This window comes from Hyperoodon ampullatus (genome assembly GCF_949752795.1).
Source record: "Hyperoodon ampullatus genome assembly, chromosome: 9".
In the NCBI taxonomy this organism is placed as follows: domain Eukaryota; kingdom Metazoa; phylum Chordata; class Mammalia; order Artiodactyla; family Ziphiidae; genus Hyperoodon; species Hyperoodon ampullatus.
Window position 1 is genome coordinate 81,888,129 of NC_136922.1, and position 23,124 is coordinate 81,911,252.

Below are 23,124 nucleotides of genomic sequence, written 5' to 3' on the forward strand. Positions count from 1 at the left end.
GTGGCAGTGATGAGGAGACTGACTAAAAGGGAAACAATAATCAGTGGAAAACTATGTTTTGAATAAAACCCAAAGCAGGAAGTGTCCTGGGAGAATAGGTTTTTTTTTTTTTGTACACATACATAGCCTTCTCTAACATAAACTGAATTTTAAATTCAAAGAAAAAATGTTTTTCTATGAATGAACACCTTATGCACATCCATTTTTCTTACCCTGAGGCAGAATATGATAAAAACATTCAAAGATAAGAGGCAGTTTTGAGGACCGCAATTCTTATTGTACTCATAAAATTATACTCCCTTGAAAATACTGTTCTCTTCAAACCATAATTTATACGTTGGGTATATTTCATGTTACTAAGTAATCTTACTCATCTTTGCATTGTGGAAGGATACAGATATTTATTCTGTGAATGGATGAGGAAAATATCTACCTCCATAGCCTTAAAAACTGGTATTTTGTGTATATCCCAAACTGATGTTTTATGTATCACTTAGGACTTCTTAATGTCATTGAATAAAGTTTTACAGATTACTTATAATTTTTGTTTACCTCTGTGTCCTAGGCCTGAGAAATGCTATAAGGTTTGCCTGGTGACACCTGGTGGTTAAAAATGATAATTACATACAATATGTTGCCCACCATGATCACCTTTGCTGGAGGAAATACTCACAAGCCACAGATTGCATGGAAAGCATCTCTGTCAGTTAGAGTTCCTGGTTGTAAGCAACCAAAACAAAACCTCTCTGATCTGCGCAGAAGAGTGCTGTTCCGTGAGGACAATGCTGCCACTTTACATCAACACCATGGGTATCAGACTGTGGGTGCCCTGACAGGCTCTGCCACTCCCGGAATTTCTGGAATTTCTGTTATCACTGGCACCACCACCTTTTAGCCACTTTGATTCCCAAGATCTCAATTCAAAGTCTAGAGTGGGCTGCATCTAATTGTCTTGTCCATGGTCACATACCAGTACCCTAGCGGCAAGGAAGCCTGGGAAAGCAACCAGACATTTGGCTTATTGAATGAAATAATAAAAAGGTATTACAAAATTAAATGAGATAAATATTTATTCGTGAAGTAAGCACAGAGCCTGGGATTTGATGAGTTTTCCAAAATGGTAGTGAATACTATTTTACATCTTTATTTGATCATGAGCTTTTTTGAGGGCAAGGACCACATCTTATTCATTTTGTATTCTGGACACAGCATCTGATGCTCCATGAATGTTGTTGAGTTGCATTGCTTCCCCCTGAATAGAAGTTAGGTCACTGCACTCACTTCTATCTCTATTTATAGGGATCTTTAAGACCTTTAACTAAAATGTACTTAAAGATGTAAATAGATAACACCTATAATAATATCCAGCCAACGTTTGATTCTTTTTCCTCAAAATTATCATTAACAGAAAATTAAATCTCTCCTCAGGTCTTCTAGAGTGCATTAAAGCAGAAGAGAAGATTTTTATCTTATCATGAAACCATTATCTGAAGGACAACTAAAGTTTTGTGTTGTTCAACCAACACATCTCACATCATGGCTGCTCATACTTTTCATTCTGAAGTCTATCTCTTCCTTAAAACCTGCCCAACTTCCAATTTATCAAAGGAAACCTTTTATAGCTGCCTGGAATGCTCCAACAGATCAGTGCTTGATAAGATATAATTTAAGACTAAATTTGAAAATGTTTCAGGTGATTGGAAGTCCACTGGCCAGGGCCAGGGGGCAAAATGTCACTATATTTTATGTCAACAGACTGGGATACTATCCATGGTATACACCCCAGGGAGTTCCCATTAATGGGGGTCTTCCCCAGAACATAAGTTTACAGGTACATCTGGAAAAAGCTGACCAAGATATTAATTATTACATCCCTTCTGAAGATTTCAGTGGACTTGCTGTTATAGACTGGGAATATTGGCGACCCCAGTGGGCCAGGAACTGGAACACAAAAGATGTCTACAGACAGAAATCAAGAAAGCTTATTTCTGAGATGCAAGAGAATGTATCAGCTGCTGATATTGAATATTTAGCCAAAGCAACCTTTGAAGAAAGTGCAAAAGCTTTCATGAAGGAAACCATCGAACTGGGAATTAAGAGCAGACCCAAGGGCCTTTGGGGTTACTATTTATATCCTGATTGCCACAATTATAATGTTTATGCCCCAAACTATACTGGGTCATGCCCAGAAGAAGAAGTTTTGAGGAACAATGAGCTCTCTTGGCTCTGGAACAGCAGTGCTGCTTTATATCCTTCTATCGGTGTCAGGAAATCTCTTGGAGACAGCGAAAACATTTTGCGTTTCTCGCAATTTTGGGTGCATGAGTCCTTGAGGATCTCCACCATGACATCCCATGATTATGCTCTGCCTGTGTTCGTCTATACAAGGTTAGGCTACAGAGACCAACCTTTATTTTTTCTGTCTAAGGTAAGAAAGATACCCCTTGACAAAGATAAGGAGATTTCCTCTTATCTCTAAAAAGAGACATTTCTTTGCTAATTATGTTCTTTAAAGAATTCCAGAATAGTGGTCCATTAGATAGGAGCATAATTCTTCCTTTGAGTAGTCATCCACTCAGATTCTTCATTTGTACAGACTGAATTTTGATGATCTCATTTATTATTTGTCTTTCAAGGAACAAAGTACAGAGGGAAGGTGTTAAAGTGCAATGTCAGCAACTACTTCCCGTTCCCCAACTTTGATTGTGTTCCCTTACAACTGGCCTCTTGCAAAGGTTACTGAAACAATTGGGGGTGAACAGGTTGAGAAATCGGAGAGGAGGTTTTAAAATGGAGTAGTTTGCTCATACGTGTGGAAGTAGAATTGTAGACATTTCTGCTGCTGGCCTCATCGTTAAAAATCTTAAGAGGAAAAAAGTGTTTTCTTTTTAAGGCACAATAGTAGGTTTTATAAAAGATATAAGGGAGGCACAACAATATGAATATACTCAGAAATACCTAAGATAGTAACTTTTATGTGTTTTTTTCACACAATTAAAAATAATTTTTTAAGGAATAAGGGAGTTACAAATCTGCTAAAAGTAGGTGACCCCTATAGATTTAGCCATCTGGTTTATTCTTGACTCTATGACCACAATTAATGGAAAGTGGGTAAGAGTGGTGTGAGTTTCTAAATTCAATAGTAAATTCATCACTAGTAAAGGGTTTCATAACCCTGGGTTAAAACTTACATATAGAAGTTTTATTCTATTTACTTAAGTCATATATGCAGCCAAAGACCTCACACAAACTGTGAGTGTAGCTTTTAAGGTAGATGAACTTTCAGCCCAATTTTCCCTCCCTTACTTTCCCTTTACTACTCTAGTCACTGAAATGGAAACTTGTAGAGATAAAAATCTCAAAGAAGATGCTACTCTAACCTGTGGACTTGGGTAATTATGTGTGATTATGAGAAGACTTGAGCCTTGTTCAGACCTTCACATTTGTGATGCAGAGGTATTTAAAGATGTTGCTGCACACTAGGGGTTGATCACCTTTCTTTTTTCTCCACCATAACAAGTTTCAATTTGCCAGCATGTATCAAAATATAAAGATGTTCTGAGTATGAAGCATCCAAAGGAGACTCAGGAAACACCCCAGTGAGGACTCTACCATGAGCAGTAGGTATCTGTGGAGCAGACAGAGAGTAGAGCTTACTCCTCAGAGGGAGAAATGACACAAATACATCAGGATTTGGTAAATGCTGTGCCTCTGACACCACTGATGAGATGAGTAAAGATAAAAATTCTCTCTTGTGAACTGATATTAATACTACCCAGAAAAATCAGCAACAACTGATTGAGCATGGTAGGAAACTAACACTATTTGGAAGGTGTAAAAAAGTTATCTACATCTTTATAAAATAGTCTTGACTCTAGAATTGAAAATTAAATACCACCTTCCTCTATGAAACTTCTTTTGCTTTTCTATGTTTGGCTCAAACAAGTTCCTTTCTTTAGTGATAACAAATTTACTTTTGGAAGAAACAATAAACTTTAAAGGACAAAGTGTTCATTTCAATAGATTAGTTTAAACTACTGGTATATTCTGCACATTCTGCAAGCCAATGGTAAGCTCCTTCTTGAACAGCTACAGCCTCAGAAACATTTCTGTTCCCTCTAAGGGAAGAAGGAACAACAGTTAGGGTCTCACCTAGAAACAATTTTTTTTGTAGTCCCGTGGTATCATTCTGTAAACTGTCTGAATGGCAAGGCATTTCCACATGTTTTAAACCATCAAACCACCATTTTATTCCATCCTCAATAAAAACCTGCCCACAAACTTTTTAAAACGTTATACCAAACTGTAAATACTAGTAATGGCTTCCATTTCTGCCCTCCCAAAGATATCTGCGTTTTAAAATGTCTGTGTGTGTACACACATATAATGAAGATTAGAAAAACAACTTACCAATAAGTACCAAATCTCTTAACCTCTCCAGACCTCAGTGCCTCATTGTCTTAATCTACAAAGTGGCACAATATTACCTGGCTTATCTACTTAGGAGAAATATTTTGAAAATCAAATAAAAAGATAAAAATGAAAATGTAAAGCACTACAGAAATATATGTGGTATACATAACACTTTTTAACAAGTATCAGAGTCTTAAACTTGAAAGGGGAATATGTAAGAATGAAATTTCAGTCAGCAGCCATAGCTTGGGGGAATCATATGCGGGTTGTAAAGCCTCATTTCACACAGTAGATTGCCTATACCACATACATAAATGCAATTTAGATATTGTTGATACTATGCTTTTAAAAAATAATGAAAGGGATTTTCTTGACTATAGGTTTAAAGATGTTTTCCCCTGTAATTAATTCATATTCCCTCTGATAACACACAAAGGGAGCACATTAGTGACGCTCCAGCCCCCCACAGTGGGCTCCTTACTTACGTGCACTGTGGTAAAGCTTCAGGGACTGAAACCCAAGGGTAAAGAATGAGTCCTCTGGGTGTCCCTACTCTTAACTTCCAAAACCTTGATTTGAGCCAAGAATCATGGGTAGGGCAAGGCTGTCTTACACCAGGCTGAGACCTGGAAGATGTGTTGCTATTACATCAGGTTCTCTTCCTTTATTTCTCCTTTCATGTGGCTTATGCGCTCAGGTGGTCCCAATTTACTCCTAGAGACATCTTACCTGTGACTTCCCTCACTGAGTAGTGCCCTGCTTTTTTGGCCCCCCCAAGCATAGCTGTTCTGTAATTCATCCAGCACCCTGCTCTCAGTTAGGTGACGGTGGGTTAATTTGTTAGAGGAAATTGCCTAAATATCTGCTAGTGACTCCTTACCTCTAGTCAACACATGCTAGAAGACTTGCCATTTTGAATCAGTCCCAATTAAACTCTCTTTGATAATGACGCTAAAGGACACATTGGAAAGAAACTAACGTTCCCTCCTGATATCAACCTCAGAAGCTGTGGCTTTCACCACAAACATTTGTAGTTTCCGTACTTACTGAATATGGATCAATAACCTGTAAATACAAAATGTGGATGCTGTGTCTCCCTCCTCCCTCTGATGACAAAGCCTTAACCCAAAGGAATTCATGGGAGGGTTCCAGTTTCCAGTTGAGCATCTAAGAAACTTGGAAGTTGCAGCTCAGTCCTAATAAGTAAAAAGCTAAACAAACTGAAAAATCAACTCTTCTTAGATTAATAAGAGAAGTGTGGACACACAGGGAAATTGCTGCCCTCAAAGTTGGAGAGACAGATGGGTGAAAACAGAGAATCACAGCTTACCAGATTGGAAACCCATGAGCAGAAACCTCTGTGGGAACCACTGCCAGAGTAGGGAAACCTGAACTGTAACTGGGAAACTGCTCAGCGTCGACAAGTCTGAGAGATGAAAATTCCATGGGGACCCAGTCATGGGGGCTGGGGGAGCACACTTCTTGGAGTTTTACCTCCAGGAGCTCACCAGGTCCTCACAGTGAATATTGCAGAAAACCTCCCCTCATGCATCTAGCAGGCAAAGGAGAAAAGGAACCATTTTGAGTACTCTAGAGCACTCTGTTCTGAACAAGGTCCACCCTCAAGAGAAACTGTTTAACCACAGCCAAACCTGCTGAGGTTTTATCAGAGCCTAACTGATCTGTGGAAAAGGAAATACTCAACTCCAGCTGGCTCTAGTTTTCCACTTGGAAGAAGGGAGATACCCATCTCTAGACCCATCTGGACAGCCTGTCCCACCTAAGGGGGTGGAGGGAACAACTGAGAAGCAGTTGTGAGGTTCACAGTCCAGAGGAAAAGGCTCACTAAGACTGAGACCTAATCATAGGGCTGTAGAACCCTTCCATTCCCCCTACACCTTACTAGAATATTACTAAAGGCCTATTTACAGAAGTCCCTTTTATCCAGTATGAGCTATCTGCCTACTGAGAAAAATTAAATCATGCCTAGCTATCAAGAAAAAAATTACAAGACATACTAAAAGGTAAAAACACAACTTGCAGAGTCAGAGCTAGACTCAGATATAGCAGGGATGTTGACTATCAGACCAGGAATTTAAAACAACTATGATATGCTAAGGGCTCTAATGGATAAAGTGGAATGAATGCAAGAACAGATGGACAATGTAAGCAGAGAGATGGAAGTGCTAAGAAAGAACCAAAAAGAAATGCTAGAGATCAAAAACACTGTAACAGAAATGAAGGATGTCTTTGGTGGGCTTATTTTTAGACTAGACACAGCTGAAGAAAGAATCTCTGACCTTGAAGATATCTCAGTAGAAGCCTCCACAACTGAAAAGCAAAGAGAAAACAGACTGAAAAATCAAAACAAAACAAAACAAAACCCAGAACAGAATAACCAAGAACTGTGAGAGAGCTAAGAAAGGTGTAACATACACATAATAGGAATCCATGGAAGAACATTAGGGAATTTTGCCCCTCTGATCACATCATGTGACTATCACATCTCTATATTCAGGAAAGTTTCAAAGTGAGTGGAGGGAGGAGTCTTTGTCAAAAGAGGCAATGGACCTGGACCCAGCAGAGTCCTCATTCTGGGCTCTGCGTGGCTAGCTCCTCCTCTTTCCAGTATTCCTATATCATGGATAATTCTCAAAACATTTCACTTACACCACCTCATTTGAGCCTCACAAAAACTCCTCCCCTTCCTGTCATGTCAGCTCTGACCTGTTTGGTAGACACCATGGTCCTGGGAAATGGAAATAGATGTGGGCCTGAAAAGAAATTAGTTTAAATCAAAAGCTCTTCCTTATTTGAGAATTACTGGAAAGTTGCCCAGAAAAAAAGAACAAAAACAAACTTTAAAAACTGAGATTGTAAAACCTTCATTTTAGTGAACTATAAAAGTGTCAGGTGAGGAGATTTCTTTCTCAAGTACTGGTATTAATATAAAGTGCCCAAGGCAAAATACAGGTTAAAGTCTGCTTTTAATTTCCACCAAGTTGCCCAATTACATTTCCAGCATACAGCTGTTGGAAATTAATCCTTGGAGTAAAAGGTGAATGCTTATTATTCAAAAGAGTGGGGGAATATATTATAATTTAAGAAACTTATTTAGGGCTTCTCTGGTGGCACAGTGGTTGAGAATCTGCCTGCCAATGCAGGGGACACGGGTTTGAGCCCTGAACCGGGAAGATCCCACCTGCCGCAGAGCAACTAAGCCCGTGCACCACAACTACTGAGCCTTGTGCTCTAGAGCTCACGAGCCACAACTACTGAGCCCATGTGCCGCAACTACTGAAGCCCGTGCGCCTAGAGCCCATGCTCTGCAACAAGAGAAGCCACCGCAATAAGAAGCCTGCGCACCTCAACGAAGAGTAGCCCTGGCTCACCGCAACTAGAGAAAGCCCACGCACAGCAACAAAGACCCAACACAGCCATAAGTAAATAAATAAATAAATAAATTTATTAACAAGAAAAAAAACCGAAACTTATTTAGAAAATCAAGTGCAGAAACTTTATTTAGGAAACCAACTGCACACATTCAACTTTTAATTTCCCTCTGAAATGACCTAGATTCATGTTAATCTTTATACACTAAAACAATAATCTTTTAGGATTACAAAACCAAAATTCTCCCTGCTGAAATTTTGTTTTCATCTATCTTAACCATATTGAGAAAAATCCCGGCAGCCTTACCGTGACTGGAGGAATCATAAATAAAGCCAATTAAATCAGGTACTTTAAAATTAAATGCAAATAATTTCAGGGACCAAATATAAGGGCTGGATCAAATCGGACACTGTGTTCCTTTGCCTATCCTAGGAATCCAAATGACACAACACCCTTCCAAGTCACTGCAGAGGCAAAGTTCTCAGGAGAGTGTTGCATACTGGGAAGGGAACTTGGCTAAGATGAATGCAAGGCAGTCGTCACATTTAGAGAAGGAAAATTTTTGGATTCTGTTTCCAGGTCATATACTCATAGCTGGTTTGTATGTATACACTCCTAGTTAACTTCAATTAAACAACTTTTAGTGGCTATTTACAGGCTAGTTGTTTAAAAGTAATGTCCTGTTTGGCAAAATATAAGTTTAAAAAATATGTATTTAATATGTTTTTATATGATTATAGAGTGAAATTTCTGAGCCCTGGTTCATTTAACATTTGCTTTACTCTAAGAAACTGGACAATAGTTTCATGTATTATATTGAATTTAGCCTCCAATCCTAATCCCTGGCAGGTTGTTTATATTCAAATGAATACAGTGTAATGAACTCTCTTCATTCTAGCAAGATCTAATCAGTACTATTGGAGAAAGTGCTGCCTTGGGAGCTGCAGGCATTGTTATCTGGGGAGACATGAATTTGACTTCATCTGAGGTAAGACAGTACCTTGGCAGTATAGTTAATATTATAATATTTACATTATTTGCTCTGTTTTCCTATAGAGCAAACTCTAACCTATATGCAAACCTATAGAACTTACTCTAATCAGAGCTCTCAAGTCTCCCATAGTAAACCTGCTTTAGAATTAAAGTCCAAATCAGCACCTGATACATAGAAGGAGCTCCATAAAGATTAACTTTTGGTAAGATAGTAATCATAATACTGACGATTGTTGAATATTTACTATATGCTAGGATTGTGCTAAGGGCCTTTTTGTTTCGGATTTGCTCACTTCCTGATCATAATAACCCTTATGAGGTAGGGACTAGCATCCTCATTTATAGATGAGGAAACAAGAAAGGAAATCTAACTAGGGTAAAAGTTAGTTAGGCTAGCTAGTGGTGGAGCGGGCACTAACCACAGATGGTATGACTTTGGATCCCTTGCATTTAGCCATTACATAAAATGTATGATATCATATTTTGAGAAGTGGAATCAGATGGTAATTTTTAATATCCACATCGAACTTATTTTTCTTCTATGGAGAAATTAGCTGAAAATTAATAGCTTTTAAAATAAGAGTTATGTCTCTTCGAATTTCTTCCAGCTCAAATACTATCTACTCCAAGAAGTCTTCCTAGTTTTCCCCAATCCATATTAATCACAATCTCTTCTGTATTTCCAGATGTTGTTTGTTTATATCCCTATAGTGTAATGCATTTTGCCTTGAATTATAATACTTGTATCCTCAATGCTTTTATTTATTTATTTATTTATTTATTTATTTATTGCTGTGTTGGGTCTTTTTTGCTGCATATGGGTTTTCTCTAGTTGCGGCGAGCAGGGGCTACTCTTCGTTGTGGTGCACAGGCTTCTCATTGTGGTGGTTTCCCTTGTTGCAGAGCATGGGCTCTAGGCGTGCAGGCTTCAGCAGTTGTGGCACGTGCACTCAGTAGTTTTGACTCGCAGGTTCTAGAGCTCAGGCTCAGTAGTTGTGGCGCATGAACTTAGTTGCTCCGCGGCATGTGGGATCTTCCCGGACCAGGGCTTGAACCCATGGCCCCTGCACTGGCAGGCGGATTCTTTATGACTCTGCAACCAGGGAAGCCCTCAATGCTTTTTGTTAAATTGAATTTTTTGCAAGTTCATGGTGATCCGATATTATTCTTAGAATTTCACAGGCTCAATTTGTTGCTACCAAGACATTGTTCATGAAAATATTTGTGACAATATAAAGTTAAAAGTCTCCTCTGTCCACATATGAGAATTAGGTAGAAACTGAGGATCAGTACCTGACTCTCCAGGTGTGACATTTCCCCTCCTGCCCATGTGGTTCCTGAGAAGAGCATCATCAGGAAGCTGAGTGCACAACCAGGTGGCCTCTGTTTAGAACACACAATAGGAACCACACACAAATGACCTGGTCAGCCTTCCAGGCTTTCCTGTCTTTGAATAGTATAGAGGAGGCTAGATTCCAGGGCAGTTGGTATTTGAGCATAATTAACAGAAAAATCCAGAAGGTTCAGGTTGACAGTCCACAACAATTTGGTAGAACATGATGATTCAGGTTCTAACACAACCCTGAAAGCAACACACACCTGAAAGGTGGCGAAAGGACAGCAACTCTGGCACGATTTCTCAATTTGGGTTTGTTCCTCTTTTTCTCACATCCATTAACTTGGGATCTAGAAGGAGGAAATAAAGGATGTAAACTGAAAGAAGGCAAGGTCATATATGCTAAGGCTGGGGCCCATTTGCAAGTTCAGATAGCCTATGGTAACATATTCTCCATCTCCTGTCACAACCACCTCTCATTTTTCTGGTCTGGGTCCCCTGTATTACAGCACTTGAACCTAAGAGTTCATGGGCTGGAACCAAGCCATTAAGTTTCCATCAAGTTCAAAGAGCTGCCTTGTGGATCTAGATGCTCTAACCCTACCAGTACCAGAAAAAGCACTAAATTCCATTTGTTTCTACATTTCTAGGGCAACTGTACAAAGGTGAAGCAGTTTGTGAGTTCTGATTTAGGGAGCTACATAGTCAACGTGACCAGAGCCGCTGAGGTGTGCAGCTTCCACCTCTGCAGGAATAATGGAAGATGCGTAAGGAAGGTGTGGAAAATGCCCGATTACCTTCACTTGAACCCTGCAAGTTACCACATAGAGGCCTCCGAGGATGGAGAATTTACTGTGAAAGGCAAAGCATCTGATACAGACCTGGCAGTGCTGGCGAAGAGATTCTCCTGTCATTGTTATCAGGGATACGAAGGGGCTGATTGCAGAGAAATGAGGATGGCTGATGGCTGCCCTGGGGTTTCCTCTTTTTCTGGCTCACTAATCACATTGTGTCTGCTGTTTTCCGCATGTTATCAGAGCATTCAGTTGTGAGATAATTGAGTTTAAAGGGAATTAAGTTTGGCCTCTAGAGTCGTCACTTAGGGAAGAGATGAAACTTACAATCTTTTTCTCATATGAAATCCATTGAGAGGTATTGTAAGTAGACACGTGTGTCACTTAACATAAACAGGAAACATATTACTTCATTTGGCTCCGATTTGGCTAAGAAGCCAGATCCAGGAGTGAAATCAATGCACTCTTCTTCCTTACTGGAATGTTTAAGTTGTATTTAACCTAAAACGAATATATTTTAGTCTTCATATGAACATAGATATATAAAAGTATACATATAAATATTAAATTATTGATTTCAAAGACTGGTTTTCCAGCTAGCAACTTACTTAAGGACAGATTCCTATGCAGTTATCTGATTTAACACATGGGGTCACCTCAGGGTGTGACCTGGTCACCTGGTCCACCAAAGGGGACCAAATGCAGAATTCCTGTTCCAGCCTTAGTTTCAAACGTCTTCTTCAGGCTTCTTCTCCCTGCCTGGGCTCGATGAGTGCAGAACCAGTCACTGATGTGACTTAACAGAAGGGCGCAGGAACTGAGGCAAGGGGAGCTGTAGTCACTGCAAAGACATCTATTCCAATATGGCGCCTCTCTCACCCACCGTGAGTCCCTCCCTCACAGAGGCTGGTGATCTAAATACAGCAAAAGGCTTCAGGATAGTACTCATGCTTGCCTAGGTTGACATTGCTCTGGATCTAGAAACTGGAGCCATGTTAATAAAAATGCAGTTGGTGTCTTTAGCAAGCAAAAGTCATTACTAAAATTTTTTTAAATAAATGATATTTAAGGGACCCAGAGATGTTATTGGGAAGGAGTCCTACCAAGAAATATTTGCTATTTTGGTCCCCACATATGAGTTTTGAGTAGTGGTTTTAGAGTCAGTTTGAATCTGATTTGAATCATTGTTTTACTATCCATCTGGTTGTGTGACTCTGGGCAAGATATTCATATTCCCCATTTTCTCAAGTGAAATTTGTTAATTCCTACCTCAGTGAATTAGTCTGAGGAATAAATGGGATAACACATCCCATGCATACTTCAGCTATTAATACATGTTGCTAATTTTCAATTATCTTCTCTTGATCACCAAAGTAATGGAGACACTTAGGATAAAACAGTCTTGGGCAATTTCCTCTTTCTGATATTATGTTCTATGTACAATCACTTATGCATGTGCTCTCTTGAGAGCCACTGTTTCAACTGACAGGATTTCCTTCTCCTGGAGATGATCTACTTAGAAGGTAAACTCAAGACAGGTATGATGCTATTACAGAAGGCATGAGAGTTGATTCAACCTCCTCCTCTGCCTCTTTTGTCTTTCTGTGAAACATTTGCAATACAGGTGTGCCCTTTTCAACTCTGGGTCCCTGCTTGTCAGATGTTACTGACATTGTGAAGGTCTAATTTCTAAATGTAAAATACAAACAAAACAAAAATTTTTTTATAATACCATAAAATACAGGTAGCATTACGTAGGTTAACTTTTTAAAATTTTTCATTATTTTATTTTTATATCAAAGATGATATAAATACACTATAGAATATTTGTAAATAGAAAAAAATAATGGAAATCACCAATAATCTCTGTAATATGTACTGGTAACTCTTGGTGTATTTCTTTCTGGCCTTTCTTCTAAAGACTTTTTAAAAACATGGTTGTAAATAATAATATACACATATTTTTGCATCTTGTGTTTTTCACTTAACCATACATCATAAGTAGTTTTCATGTTATTTCATAGTCTTCATAAATATAATTTAAATAATTTTAAGGCCACATAACAGTCTATCAACTGGATGTAGCAAAACTTAATTAGCAATTTTCCTTACGTTTTGATTTTTAAGTATCAAGCTTCTACTATTTAGTCACCTCATCAGAGAAGACTTTCTGTATCATCTTCCTAATTCATTCATTCACCTATTAATCACTGGCAATTAATCACTGGCAATCCAGTGGTTAAAACTTTGCCTTCCAATGCAGGGGGTGCGGGTTCGATCCATGGTTGGGGAGCTAGGATCCCACATGCCTCCTGGCCAAAAAACCAAAACATAAAACAGAAACATTATTGTAATGAATTCAATAAAGATCTTAAAAATGGTCCACATCCAAAAAAAAAAAATACATAGCTTAATTTCTTATCCTTGTCTCAGACTATTTTTATTGTACCACAAAATGCGCCATAACACTTCACACTGTGACCATCAGAATGACAATACAATCTCAATTATCAAAGATTATAAAAGAATAAAGTACATATATTGCTTTTATTAAGCTAGGCCAGAACCAATCCTTTTAGTGAGAGATATAAAGTCATAAAATATCCTATTAACTTTAAACATGGGTGTACATTACTTTGAGATATTATAGAGCACTGTTATAAATAGCACTTCAGCTGACCCCTCAATAGGAGATTTTGTTTGATTCAATAGTTTCAAGCAAACTTTTGACTTATTACCCCTGGCACAAGTGACTTTTGCTTCCTCCTGTACCTGCCTCCCTTAAAAAAGAAACAAAAAGTTGAAACGTCACAATTCTATGAGAGGTTTTTTCACTTTTGGGCAGACCACTAAAAAGTGGTCTTTCATGAAATAACGAACTTGAGAAGTTCAACTTGGAATTTATTTTTATTTAACAGTCTTTTGCTAAGGCATTGCTTGGTACAGCGTTCTGCACAAGTTGGAAGGCACAAGGAAAACTAGCTGCATTTACTTCTCTGCAGGTTCAATAGTGATTTGGAAAGATGAGACAAATGTCAGCTATTATAGGATTTGTATCATACATAAGAGAAAATAATTTTATTAATTCAAACACAAGAGTCCTCCATCTTCAAGCACTGAATTAGACTTCCTGCACTTAAAGTTGAGAACTTGGTAAAGCTTATAATCTCTGTTACAGAAATGTAGTGTAACAATATATTCTACATTTCTTTTTTTCCCCAGTTATAGATGAAGCAACTTGCAAAACATTCCTAAAACATGAAGAAGAATATTTAAATGTAAATCATCATTATACCTCTTTATCCATCAAAGTGGCTTCATTCCACTCTCCTGTGCTTGCATCAAATATTAGATAAAGCAAAGTGTGTAGAAGAAATAAGTGCTTTTCATAGTCATTCCTCTTTGTGATGGGAGTACTAAGGCTTCAACATATCTCCTTTGGGAGCTTTGCTGGGTCCAGTGGAGCACCCCAGGCAGTGTTCACCTTCCTTCTGGTTCCATGTTGTTTGACTCTGGATTTCAGAGCACCCCCTCTTATTGCAAATATGTCTTTCCTTTGGACCTGGAATGCCCTAACTGACTGTTGTGCTAGAAGATTTGACATGCCTCCAGATCTGAGCCTCTTCGCTTTAGTAGGAAACCCCCAAAAAGGTACAACAGGAAAATTCATTACATTATTTTATGCTGATAGACTTGGCTACTATCCTCACATAGATGAAAGAACAGGCAGAAGTGTGTATGGAGGAATCCCCCAGATGGGATCCTTTAAAAAGCATTTGGACAAAGCTAAAAAAGACATTTCCTATTACATGCCAATCGACAACGTGGGCTTGGCTGTCATTGACTGGGAAAACTGGAGGCCTACCTGGGCTAGAAACCGGAAACCTAAAGACGCTTACAGGGATCAGTCTATTGAGTTGGTTCTGCAACAAGATATACAACTTACTTTCCCAGAGGCTGCCAAGATAGCGAAAGTGGAATTTGAAAAGGCAGCGAAGAGTTTCATGCAGCAGACTTTAAAATTGGGAAAATTACTTTGGCCAAATCGCTTATGAGGTTATTATCTTTTTCCTGACTGTTACAATCATAATTATAACCAACCTAGTTACAACGGAAGTTGCGGGGATATAGAGAAAAGAAGAAACGATGCACTCGACTGGTTGTGGAAGGAAAGCACTGCCCTTTTCCCATCCATTTATTTGAATAGCAAGTTAAAATCTTCTCCACAAGCTGCCCTCTTTGTCCGTAATCGTGTCCAGGAAGCCATTCGGATGTCTAAAGTAGCCAATGCTAAAAGCCCACTTCCAGTTTTTGTGTATGCCCGTCCAGTTTTTACTGATGTGTCTTTGCAATTCCTTCCTCAGGTAAGAAAATCAAGGTAAGAAGGCTATGGAATATTGTTCACAAATGGTGGTTAGTGGGACTGAACATAATTTTTGAAGGGAGTGAAATTTAGCTTTTAATAACCTTTAGGAATATGCACCCAGGTAGTTCTGCATCATTATATGAATGTAAAATAAGAACATGTTTCTTTTTTTTTTTTTTTTTTCCCGGTACGCGGGCCTCTCACTGTTGTGGCCTCTCCCGTTGCGGAGCACAGGCTCCGGACGCGCAGGCTCAGCGGCCACGGCTCACGGGCCCAGCCGCTCTGCGGCATGTGGGATCTTCCCGGACCGGGGCACGAACCCGTGTCCCCTGCATCGGCAGGCGAACTCTCAACCACTCCGCCACCAGGGAAGCCCCGAACATGTTTCATTTTTAACGTAATCATATAATATCTTAGCAGTCATGGAGAACTGGGTAGTATAGACAGTGTATTATCTCAGTTCCTTTCATTTTTTCTTTTATGGGCCTGATCTCTTGTCAATAGAAGTAATTAAAATAATAGCAGAAAATCTGTATTTTTCTTATAGTAGGGCAGTGGTGGCATAAAAGATAGAAATAAATAGTGGTGAAATATTTAAATAATTATCGTTGGGTCAGCATTCTTGGCTTTGGTGTTATTATCTTATGTATAACACTTTCATTTTATTCCTCCCTGTTAACTCTTTCTACACATTTGCCAGGGTGACCTTGTGAATACAATTGGTGAGAGCGTTGCTCTAGGTGCCTCTGGAATTACAATGTGGGGAAGTCTCAATTTAAGTCTAACTAGGGTAAGTTGAATTGATAGGAAATAGATGAAATCATTTCTACTTTTAATGTTTTTGAGGATTGTTGTGGGATTGAATAATAAAATAAGCACTATGTTTGGCCCAAAGTAGTAGGTGCTCAATTGATAGTGGCCAAGTCAAACTATCTTTCATTCGTGTGGTTGTGTTGTAAGACTGTTTTCCAGTGAGGAAACAGAAATTTGGTGAGATTAATTGAAATTCCCTAGGCTGTGTGGCTAAGAAGTAGCAAAAACAGGACTACAACCTTGGTTTCCTTATGTGGTGTTTGGTGTTGTTTTCTACTATACCGTGCCGTGTCACTTCTCAAAAGAGCTCAACTAGTCAATATGTATTCACTCATTCTTCCATTCACCCAATTACTGTTTATTAAGCACTTTTTTTTATTTAGTCATTTAATGACAGTTTACCATGGGGGCCAACAACTGGGGGCAGGGTGTGGGCAGTTGGGATTTAGTTACTTTTTGAAAATATTACTAAATTGTTCAGAGTTTCCTTAAGGGAGAGGAAAAGGAATCCTTCTTTATTTTCCACGGGTTATATTTAATAGTGTCTATTTTAAGTAAAATTTTAAGTAAAACTTGTTTTGTTAGGAAAAATGTTGGTTTTGTTCTGTTTTCATTTTCTGCTAATGCATTTTCTTCAGTTCAAAAAGCCTTTCACTATCATGACCTAAACCTTTCCTCTCTTCCTTTATTTTCATCCTTTTTTAATTCTCCATATGAGGTCTTTATCCTTCACCTCTTCAATCTTCTTGACTCAAAGCATGAGTAAAACTGTCACATGGACACTGCTGAGTTGGAGCTGAACTTTTCCTTCTCTGATGGATGTGGAAATATTAGTGACGTAGGTGCCATGGAGAATGTCTAATGAAGCTCTTGGCCCAGGTGTCTTATCCTAGGACCTACAGAGAACTTTATACTCTAAGACTTTATACTCTAAGAACAGATCTTTTGACATCTTGTCCTTCAGATAGACTAGCCATATTTTTCCTTCATTTTTAAAGGTACTTAACTTTGTGAAATTCTTTTAAGGTAATCTGAGCCCTCCTACCTATTTGGTAGATTCTGTTGTCTCTGGTTTGATCAACAGTAAAGAGAACTAATAAAAAATATATGTTCAGGGAAAGGTATATGTCCTTTTTGCAAAATCTTCTATACATCAGAAAATTATTTAAGAATTATAATTCTCCTAAGAGTATTCCTAGTTTTTATTAGTTGTTTTCTCAAACCTACAAACTCCTTTCTCAAGGATCCTGTTAATTCTACGATAGAACAATTTTTAAATTCCCCATACTATTTCCTTTTTTTTAAATTTTCAGAATTGAGAACTCTACCCTTACTCTGATGAGGAATGAATCAGGCATTCTCCAATTAGTAGGATGGCATGGCATATTACTTGTCACATTTTTTTAAATTGCACTTTAATCTTAGATTCATGTACTTCTACCATGACTCTCAAATCACCTTCAGTATTATTCATACAGGGACAGTCCTTCAACTTTAATGTGATGATTTTCTACTTAATGACACTGCCTTGAAATTGTTCCCTGTGGATTCTGTTCTATATATTTCTGCTACCTTTCCTAGTTTATGATCATTTTGAATGTTAATTCTGTCATTATTCCCTTTTTTTTCTGTGTCATTTGAAATCAATAGAGTCATGGATTACTTGTGTTTCCTGATTCACTGACAACTCGAGACAATGGTAATTGCAGGTTTACTTGCGATGACTGAATTGATTTAAAACAATTGTTACCAAATGTAGGCAAACCATTTCCTTCCATTCCATCTTATTAGATCCAATGGCGTGACAGAGCCAGCTTCTACTGGTCCCAGCTCATGAGACCTGATTGTTAAATATTCAGAAATTTTGTGAACTGTTGAACACAGCCATTATTAAAAATTAAATGATAAAGCTCAGAATAAAATTAAGTATGTTAAAAACAGAAAATATTGATAACAAATACTCAAAATCTATCAATTATTTACTTTATTTTACTATTATCCATACTTTTGAGGTTATTTACACCTATTGTATCTAAGTGGAAATGGTATTGTGTAATGGGGTGCTACTTCACACCATACTACCATAATGGTGGGGTAATTGATCCCCAATTCTGCACTCAGGGATGCCAGGTTGGTAGCTTAAAATTGGCCATGGTAGGAGTATTTACACCATGGGTATTGACAAATGCTATAAACTAGGCTTTATCTCTTAGAGAAACAGTTTTAGATCCTTCCAAAGACTGCATCTTGTAGAGGCTCATGCTGCTCAAAACATTCTCATCCCTTTACTCCTCTTCCTGCCTAGTTCTTGTCTCTGTAGACAATTCCAATGTCATCTGATCTTGGTATAAATTCTCATATATCCCTGGCACCGGTGATACTGTGTTGAAAAATATTGACATAGTCCCTGCCTTCATGAAGCTTATGTTAAAGTTGGAGGGATAGAAACAATATAAGACAATAAAAATATTCGATGTGATAAATTCTATGCAGAAAGTTAAAAATAGAGAGCTGTAAGAAAGTAGACTGGAAAGGTGTCTGAGAAGGGTCTTGTCTAATTAAAGCTGTGATCTGAATAAAAAGATGGAGTCAACCATGTTAAAAATGAGAGGAAAGAGCATTCTGGGCAGAGGGAACAGTAAGTGCCGTTTGAAATGAACCTGCCACCCCTGTGAAACAATTAGTATATCTAAGGCCGAGTGGGTAAGGGAGAGTTGTACAAGAGCAAGGAGAGGTTACACCCCATGAGGCTGTATACAAGTTGAGAGAAGTTGAATTGTATAATAAACACCATGTAAAGCTATTGGAGGGTTAAGAAGAGGTTTTCTATTGGTACCATAAAAATTACAACAAACAGTGGTTTAAACAGCAGCAAATTATTATCTTACAGTTCGGTAGTTCAGAAGTTCAATATGGATCTTAATGTTGTAAAATCAAGATGTCAGCAGGGTTGCATTCCTTTCTACAGAAAGACCCTCATTTGCTCATTTGGGTTGTTGGCAGAATTCATTTCCTTGTGTTTATAGCATCAAGATCTCTATTTTCTGACTGGCTGTGGCTAAGGCGATTTCCAGCTTCAAGAGGTCACCGCATTCTTTCCCTTTTGGCCTTCTCCTCTATCTTCAAAGCCAGCAATGCCGGGTTGAGTCTCCCTTACCTTTGAATTTGTCTTCCTTCTTCCAGCTCATTTTAAAAATCCAAGCTACCTTTTTAAGGACTTGTGATTGAGCCCATCCAGATAATTCAGGATAACCTCCCCGTGTCCAGATCCATACCCTTAATCATATCTGGAAAGTCCCTTTTGCCATGAAAAGTAACACAGTCACAGGTTCCGTGGGACTGGGGTATGGACATCCTTGGAAGGCCCTTGTTCTGCTTACCGCCGATGGCACCACCTCAAGGAAGGCAACAGGAAGTAGGTCCAAGTGGAAGCTGTGAGATTCCTCAACTTGCCTGCCCACCCGCCCACCACTTCCTTTGATCTTTTACTGAAGGACTAGCTCAGCCAGCTCACTCCATGGGATTGCTGATCATGAATGCAAGCAACTACCTTCTACGTTCTGAAGAGGACAGAGTCCCAGTTTTAGAAAGTATCCGTTTCAAGATGAATCATTTTAGTTACTCACCACTCATACTCTGCCAAATAAGTATATCTGTAAAAGAGCTGTCATAATTCGCCCATACTTGAATTATACATAACATTTAATATATACTCGTTTGAACCTGTTTAGTTGTTTTGAGCTAGCAATTTAGAAACCACTCTTCCCAATGCCTAAACTTGTCTGACAAATGTGATACTTATTACATTTATTTGTACTTTATATAATTTATACATTGAGGGCTAACCAATGCTATGGGGCCCTGTGTTAGCCCTTTTATGTACTTTCTATCTTTTCATCTTCACAACAACCCTATGAAGTAGGTGCTATAATTACCCTTATTGGATGATGATGAAGCTGAAACACTGCCAGATGAATTAATTTGTCCAAGGTCACCCAGATAGGAAACTAAGACTTAGAATGCTTAAGAGATTCCCAAGCTCACACAGCGAGCCATTAATGGAACGGTGACTCCAATCCGGACAGATGGACTCCAGAGCCCAAGCTCTAATCCCTCCACCCACACTGTACCATACTGCCCCTTCCACCCCCATTAGTTTATGAATTATTGAGGAAGACTGAGGCTAGGGTATACTAAGCCTCAACTGGTCAATTATTTAGTGACATGAAATGGCATGTGAAACTTACAAATGTTACAAAAAACTGTTGGAATAGTCTTGCTTGTTCAAGTAAAAAAAGATAAAACATTTCCTGCTCTTACTGGCTCTGGGTTTTTTTTGTGTGTGTGTGCTTCCTTAGAAATTGCTTAGGGCTTCCCTGGTGGTGCAGTGGTTGGGAATCCGCCTGCCGATGCAGAGAGCGTGGGTTCGTGCCCCAGTCCGGGAGGATCCCACGTGCCGCGGAGCGGCTGGGCCCGTGAGCCATGGCCGCTGGACCTGCGCGTCCGGAGCCTGTGCTCTGCAACGGGAGAGGCCACAACAGTGAGAGGCCCGCGTACCGCCAAAAAAAAAAAAAAAAAAAGGAAGAAATTGCTTAATGTAGTGAATTAATTCACATATGAACCAACTTGGATGTTAATAATCTGATCTTCATATAATTTTACAGAAATCTTGCATGAACCTAGGCAATTACATGAAGACTACACTGAATCCTTACATAATCAACATCACCTTAGCAGCCAAAATGTGTAGCCAAGCACTTTGCCAAGAGCAAGGAGTGTGTACAAAGAAATACTGGAATTCTAGCAACTATCTTCACCTGAACCCAAAGAATTTTGCTATTCAAACTGGGAAAGGTGGAAAATACACAGTACATGGGAAACCCACACTCAAAGACCTGCAACAATTTTCCAAAAAATTTTACTGCAGTTGTTATGCCAACATCCGCTGTAAGAAGAGAGTTGATATAAAAAACATTCATACTATTAATGTATGTATTGCTGAAGATGTTTGCGTAGATGGCTTTCTAAACTTAGAACCCAGGAATCATTCTTCTAGCTGGAAAGAGATATCTTCTACCACTTTCAGCAATATCTTATTCTCCACACCAACGGTCACAGTGTCTCCATGTGTTCCTGGGAAAGATCTCCGTGGGTGCCTCAAAGTCACGTGTTCGGTGGAAGCCCTCTCCAACAACACCCAAGGGGGCTGTCATAGTGTTAACTGGAAAAACACTTCCAGTCAGTTACATATTCAAAACAAGAAAAATGAAACAACCTATTAAAGTACAAATTCAGTGCTTATTAGGCTTCCTGTCTACATTCTTTGTGTTTTTATATTTTTTACATTTTATTTTTAAATTAATTAATTATTTTTTGGCTGTGTTGGGTCTTCGTTGCTGCGCGCGGGCTTTCTCTAGTTGCGGCGAGCGGGGGCTCCTCTTCATTGTGGTGCGCGGGCTTCTTATTGCAGTGGCTTCTCTTGTTGCGGAGCACGGGCTCTAGGCACGTGGGCTTCAGTAGTTGTGGCACACAGGCTTCAGTAGTTGTGGCGCACGGGCCCAGTTGCGCTGCGCCACGTGGGATCTTCCTGGGCCAGGGCTCGAACCCGTGTCCCGTGCATTGGCAGGCAGACTCCCAACGACTGCGCCACCAGGGAAGTCCCTTACATTTTTATATTTAATAGTTTCGCTAGCTTATTTTTTTTAGGCAAGTGATGATACCTATATATTTAAAGTTTTATATTTGAAATGTGAATCAATACTCATGGCCAAGATAGTATTTTAATTTTTTGAGCAAAGATTGCTTTTTCATGATCAAATTGACCTTGGAATTATTATTGACTGATAAACAAGGAATTGTGACCAATGCCTTTAATTTTCAAAATCATAGTGAGGGCAGTGTTATTACTAGATCCATTGATACTACATTTTAGTTTTGAAATTCAAAGTAAACACTTGATAAATAAGATAGCATAGAATTTGCTTTGTAAGATGATATCCAATTTTGTATTTTCTAATTGCCATGTGTATAGCAGATATTTCACAAACTGTGAATGTGTATATACTAAGAGGTACCTATTATATTCTTGGTTCTACCAAAGACTGATTGTAAGACCTATAATGCTTAGAGGCCTAGTGTCCTTCTGATAAAAGTGAAGATTTGAATAATGCCAATTTATTGTAAATGAATGTCTTTATAAGTCGTTTTTAATATGTAATAAAAGTGTCAAGAAAATATTAAATGCAATATCTTTTAAAATGTAATATTCTAAGCGTACTAGTCTGTCTCAAGCCTGTAACTATGGTTTTTAGCTATTTCATCTTGATAATTTGTTCAAGTTGTGTTTTATAAAAAGGTAGCCTTTAGGGCTTCCCTGGTGGTGCAGTGGTTGGGAGTCCGCCTGCCGATGCAGGGGACACGGGTTCGTGCCCCGGTCCAGGAGGATCCCACATGCCGTGGAGCGGCTGGGCCCGTGAGCCATGGCCGCTGGGCCTGCGCATCCAGAGCCTGTGCTCAGCAACGGGAGAGGCCACAGCGGTGAGAGGCCCGAGTACCGCAAGAAAAAAAAAAAAGGTAACCTTTAAAAAGCGATTAGCCCATCAACTTTTGTACATGGTTTAATATGTCTTCAGAATTCATATGTGAAAATTCTAATATTCTTTTCATTCTTGATTGTCAAATTTGACAACCTTGTGTACCTAAAAATCCTTATTTTATCTAAGCATTCACATCCTTCATATAGCATTTATTGAGTGTTTATTCTTTGCCAGGCTCAATATGAAGTGTCACAGATTCAAGGTGAAGTAGCATGCTTCTTGCCATTAGTGAGTTTGTTGCATGTTTGAAGAAGACAGACATCGAAAGTGGAAACTTACAACACAATGTGTGAGAAGTGCTATAATATAGTTCAGCATGCTCTGGCATACAAACAAGAGTCTGAGGGTGTCAGAGAAGGATTTCAAAGATGTCATGAAAGAGATGATGTGTCTATTGCCTTGAAGGCTGAATAGCAGTTA

General features: G+C 38.9%; 2 protein-coding genes across 2 annotated transcripts; both read left to right on the top strand.

Annotated features, from left to right (window-relative positions):
- Positions 1–1,468: 1,468 nt before the first annotated feature.
- HYAL4 (hyaluronidase 4) lies at positions 1,469–11,187 on the top strand (the record flags this gene model as incomplete). Its single annotated transcript, XM_079710979.1, has 3 exons — positions 1,469–2,428; positions 8,705–8,794; positions 10,786–11,187. The coding sequence occupies exons 1-3, from the start codon at positions 1,475–1,477 to the stop codon at positions 11,185–11,187; spliced, it is 1,446 nt and encodes a 481-aa protein (XP_079567105.1). The 5' UTR covers positions 1,469–1,474.
- Positions 11,188–14,336: 3,149 nt separating this feature from the next.
- On the top strand, positions 14,337–21,390 carry SPAM1 (sperm adhesion molecule 1; the record flags this gene model as incomplete). The annotated part of the gene is given in 4 exon segments (XM_079711844.1): positions 14,337–14,981; positions 14,985–15,293; positions 15,996–16,085; positions 20,773–21,390. Coding segments are annotated over 4 exon segments (1,662 nt in total).
- Between the last annotated feature and the right edge of the window lie 1,734 nt (positions 21,391–23,124).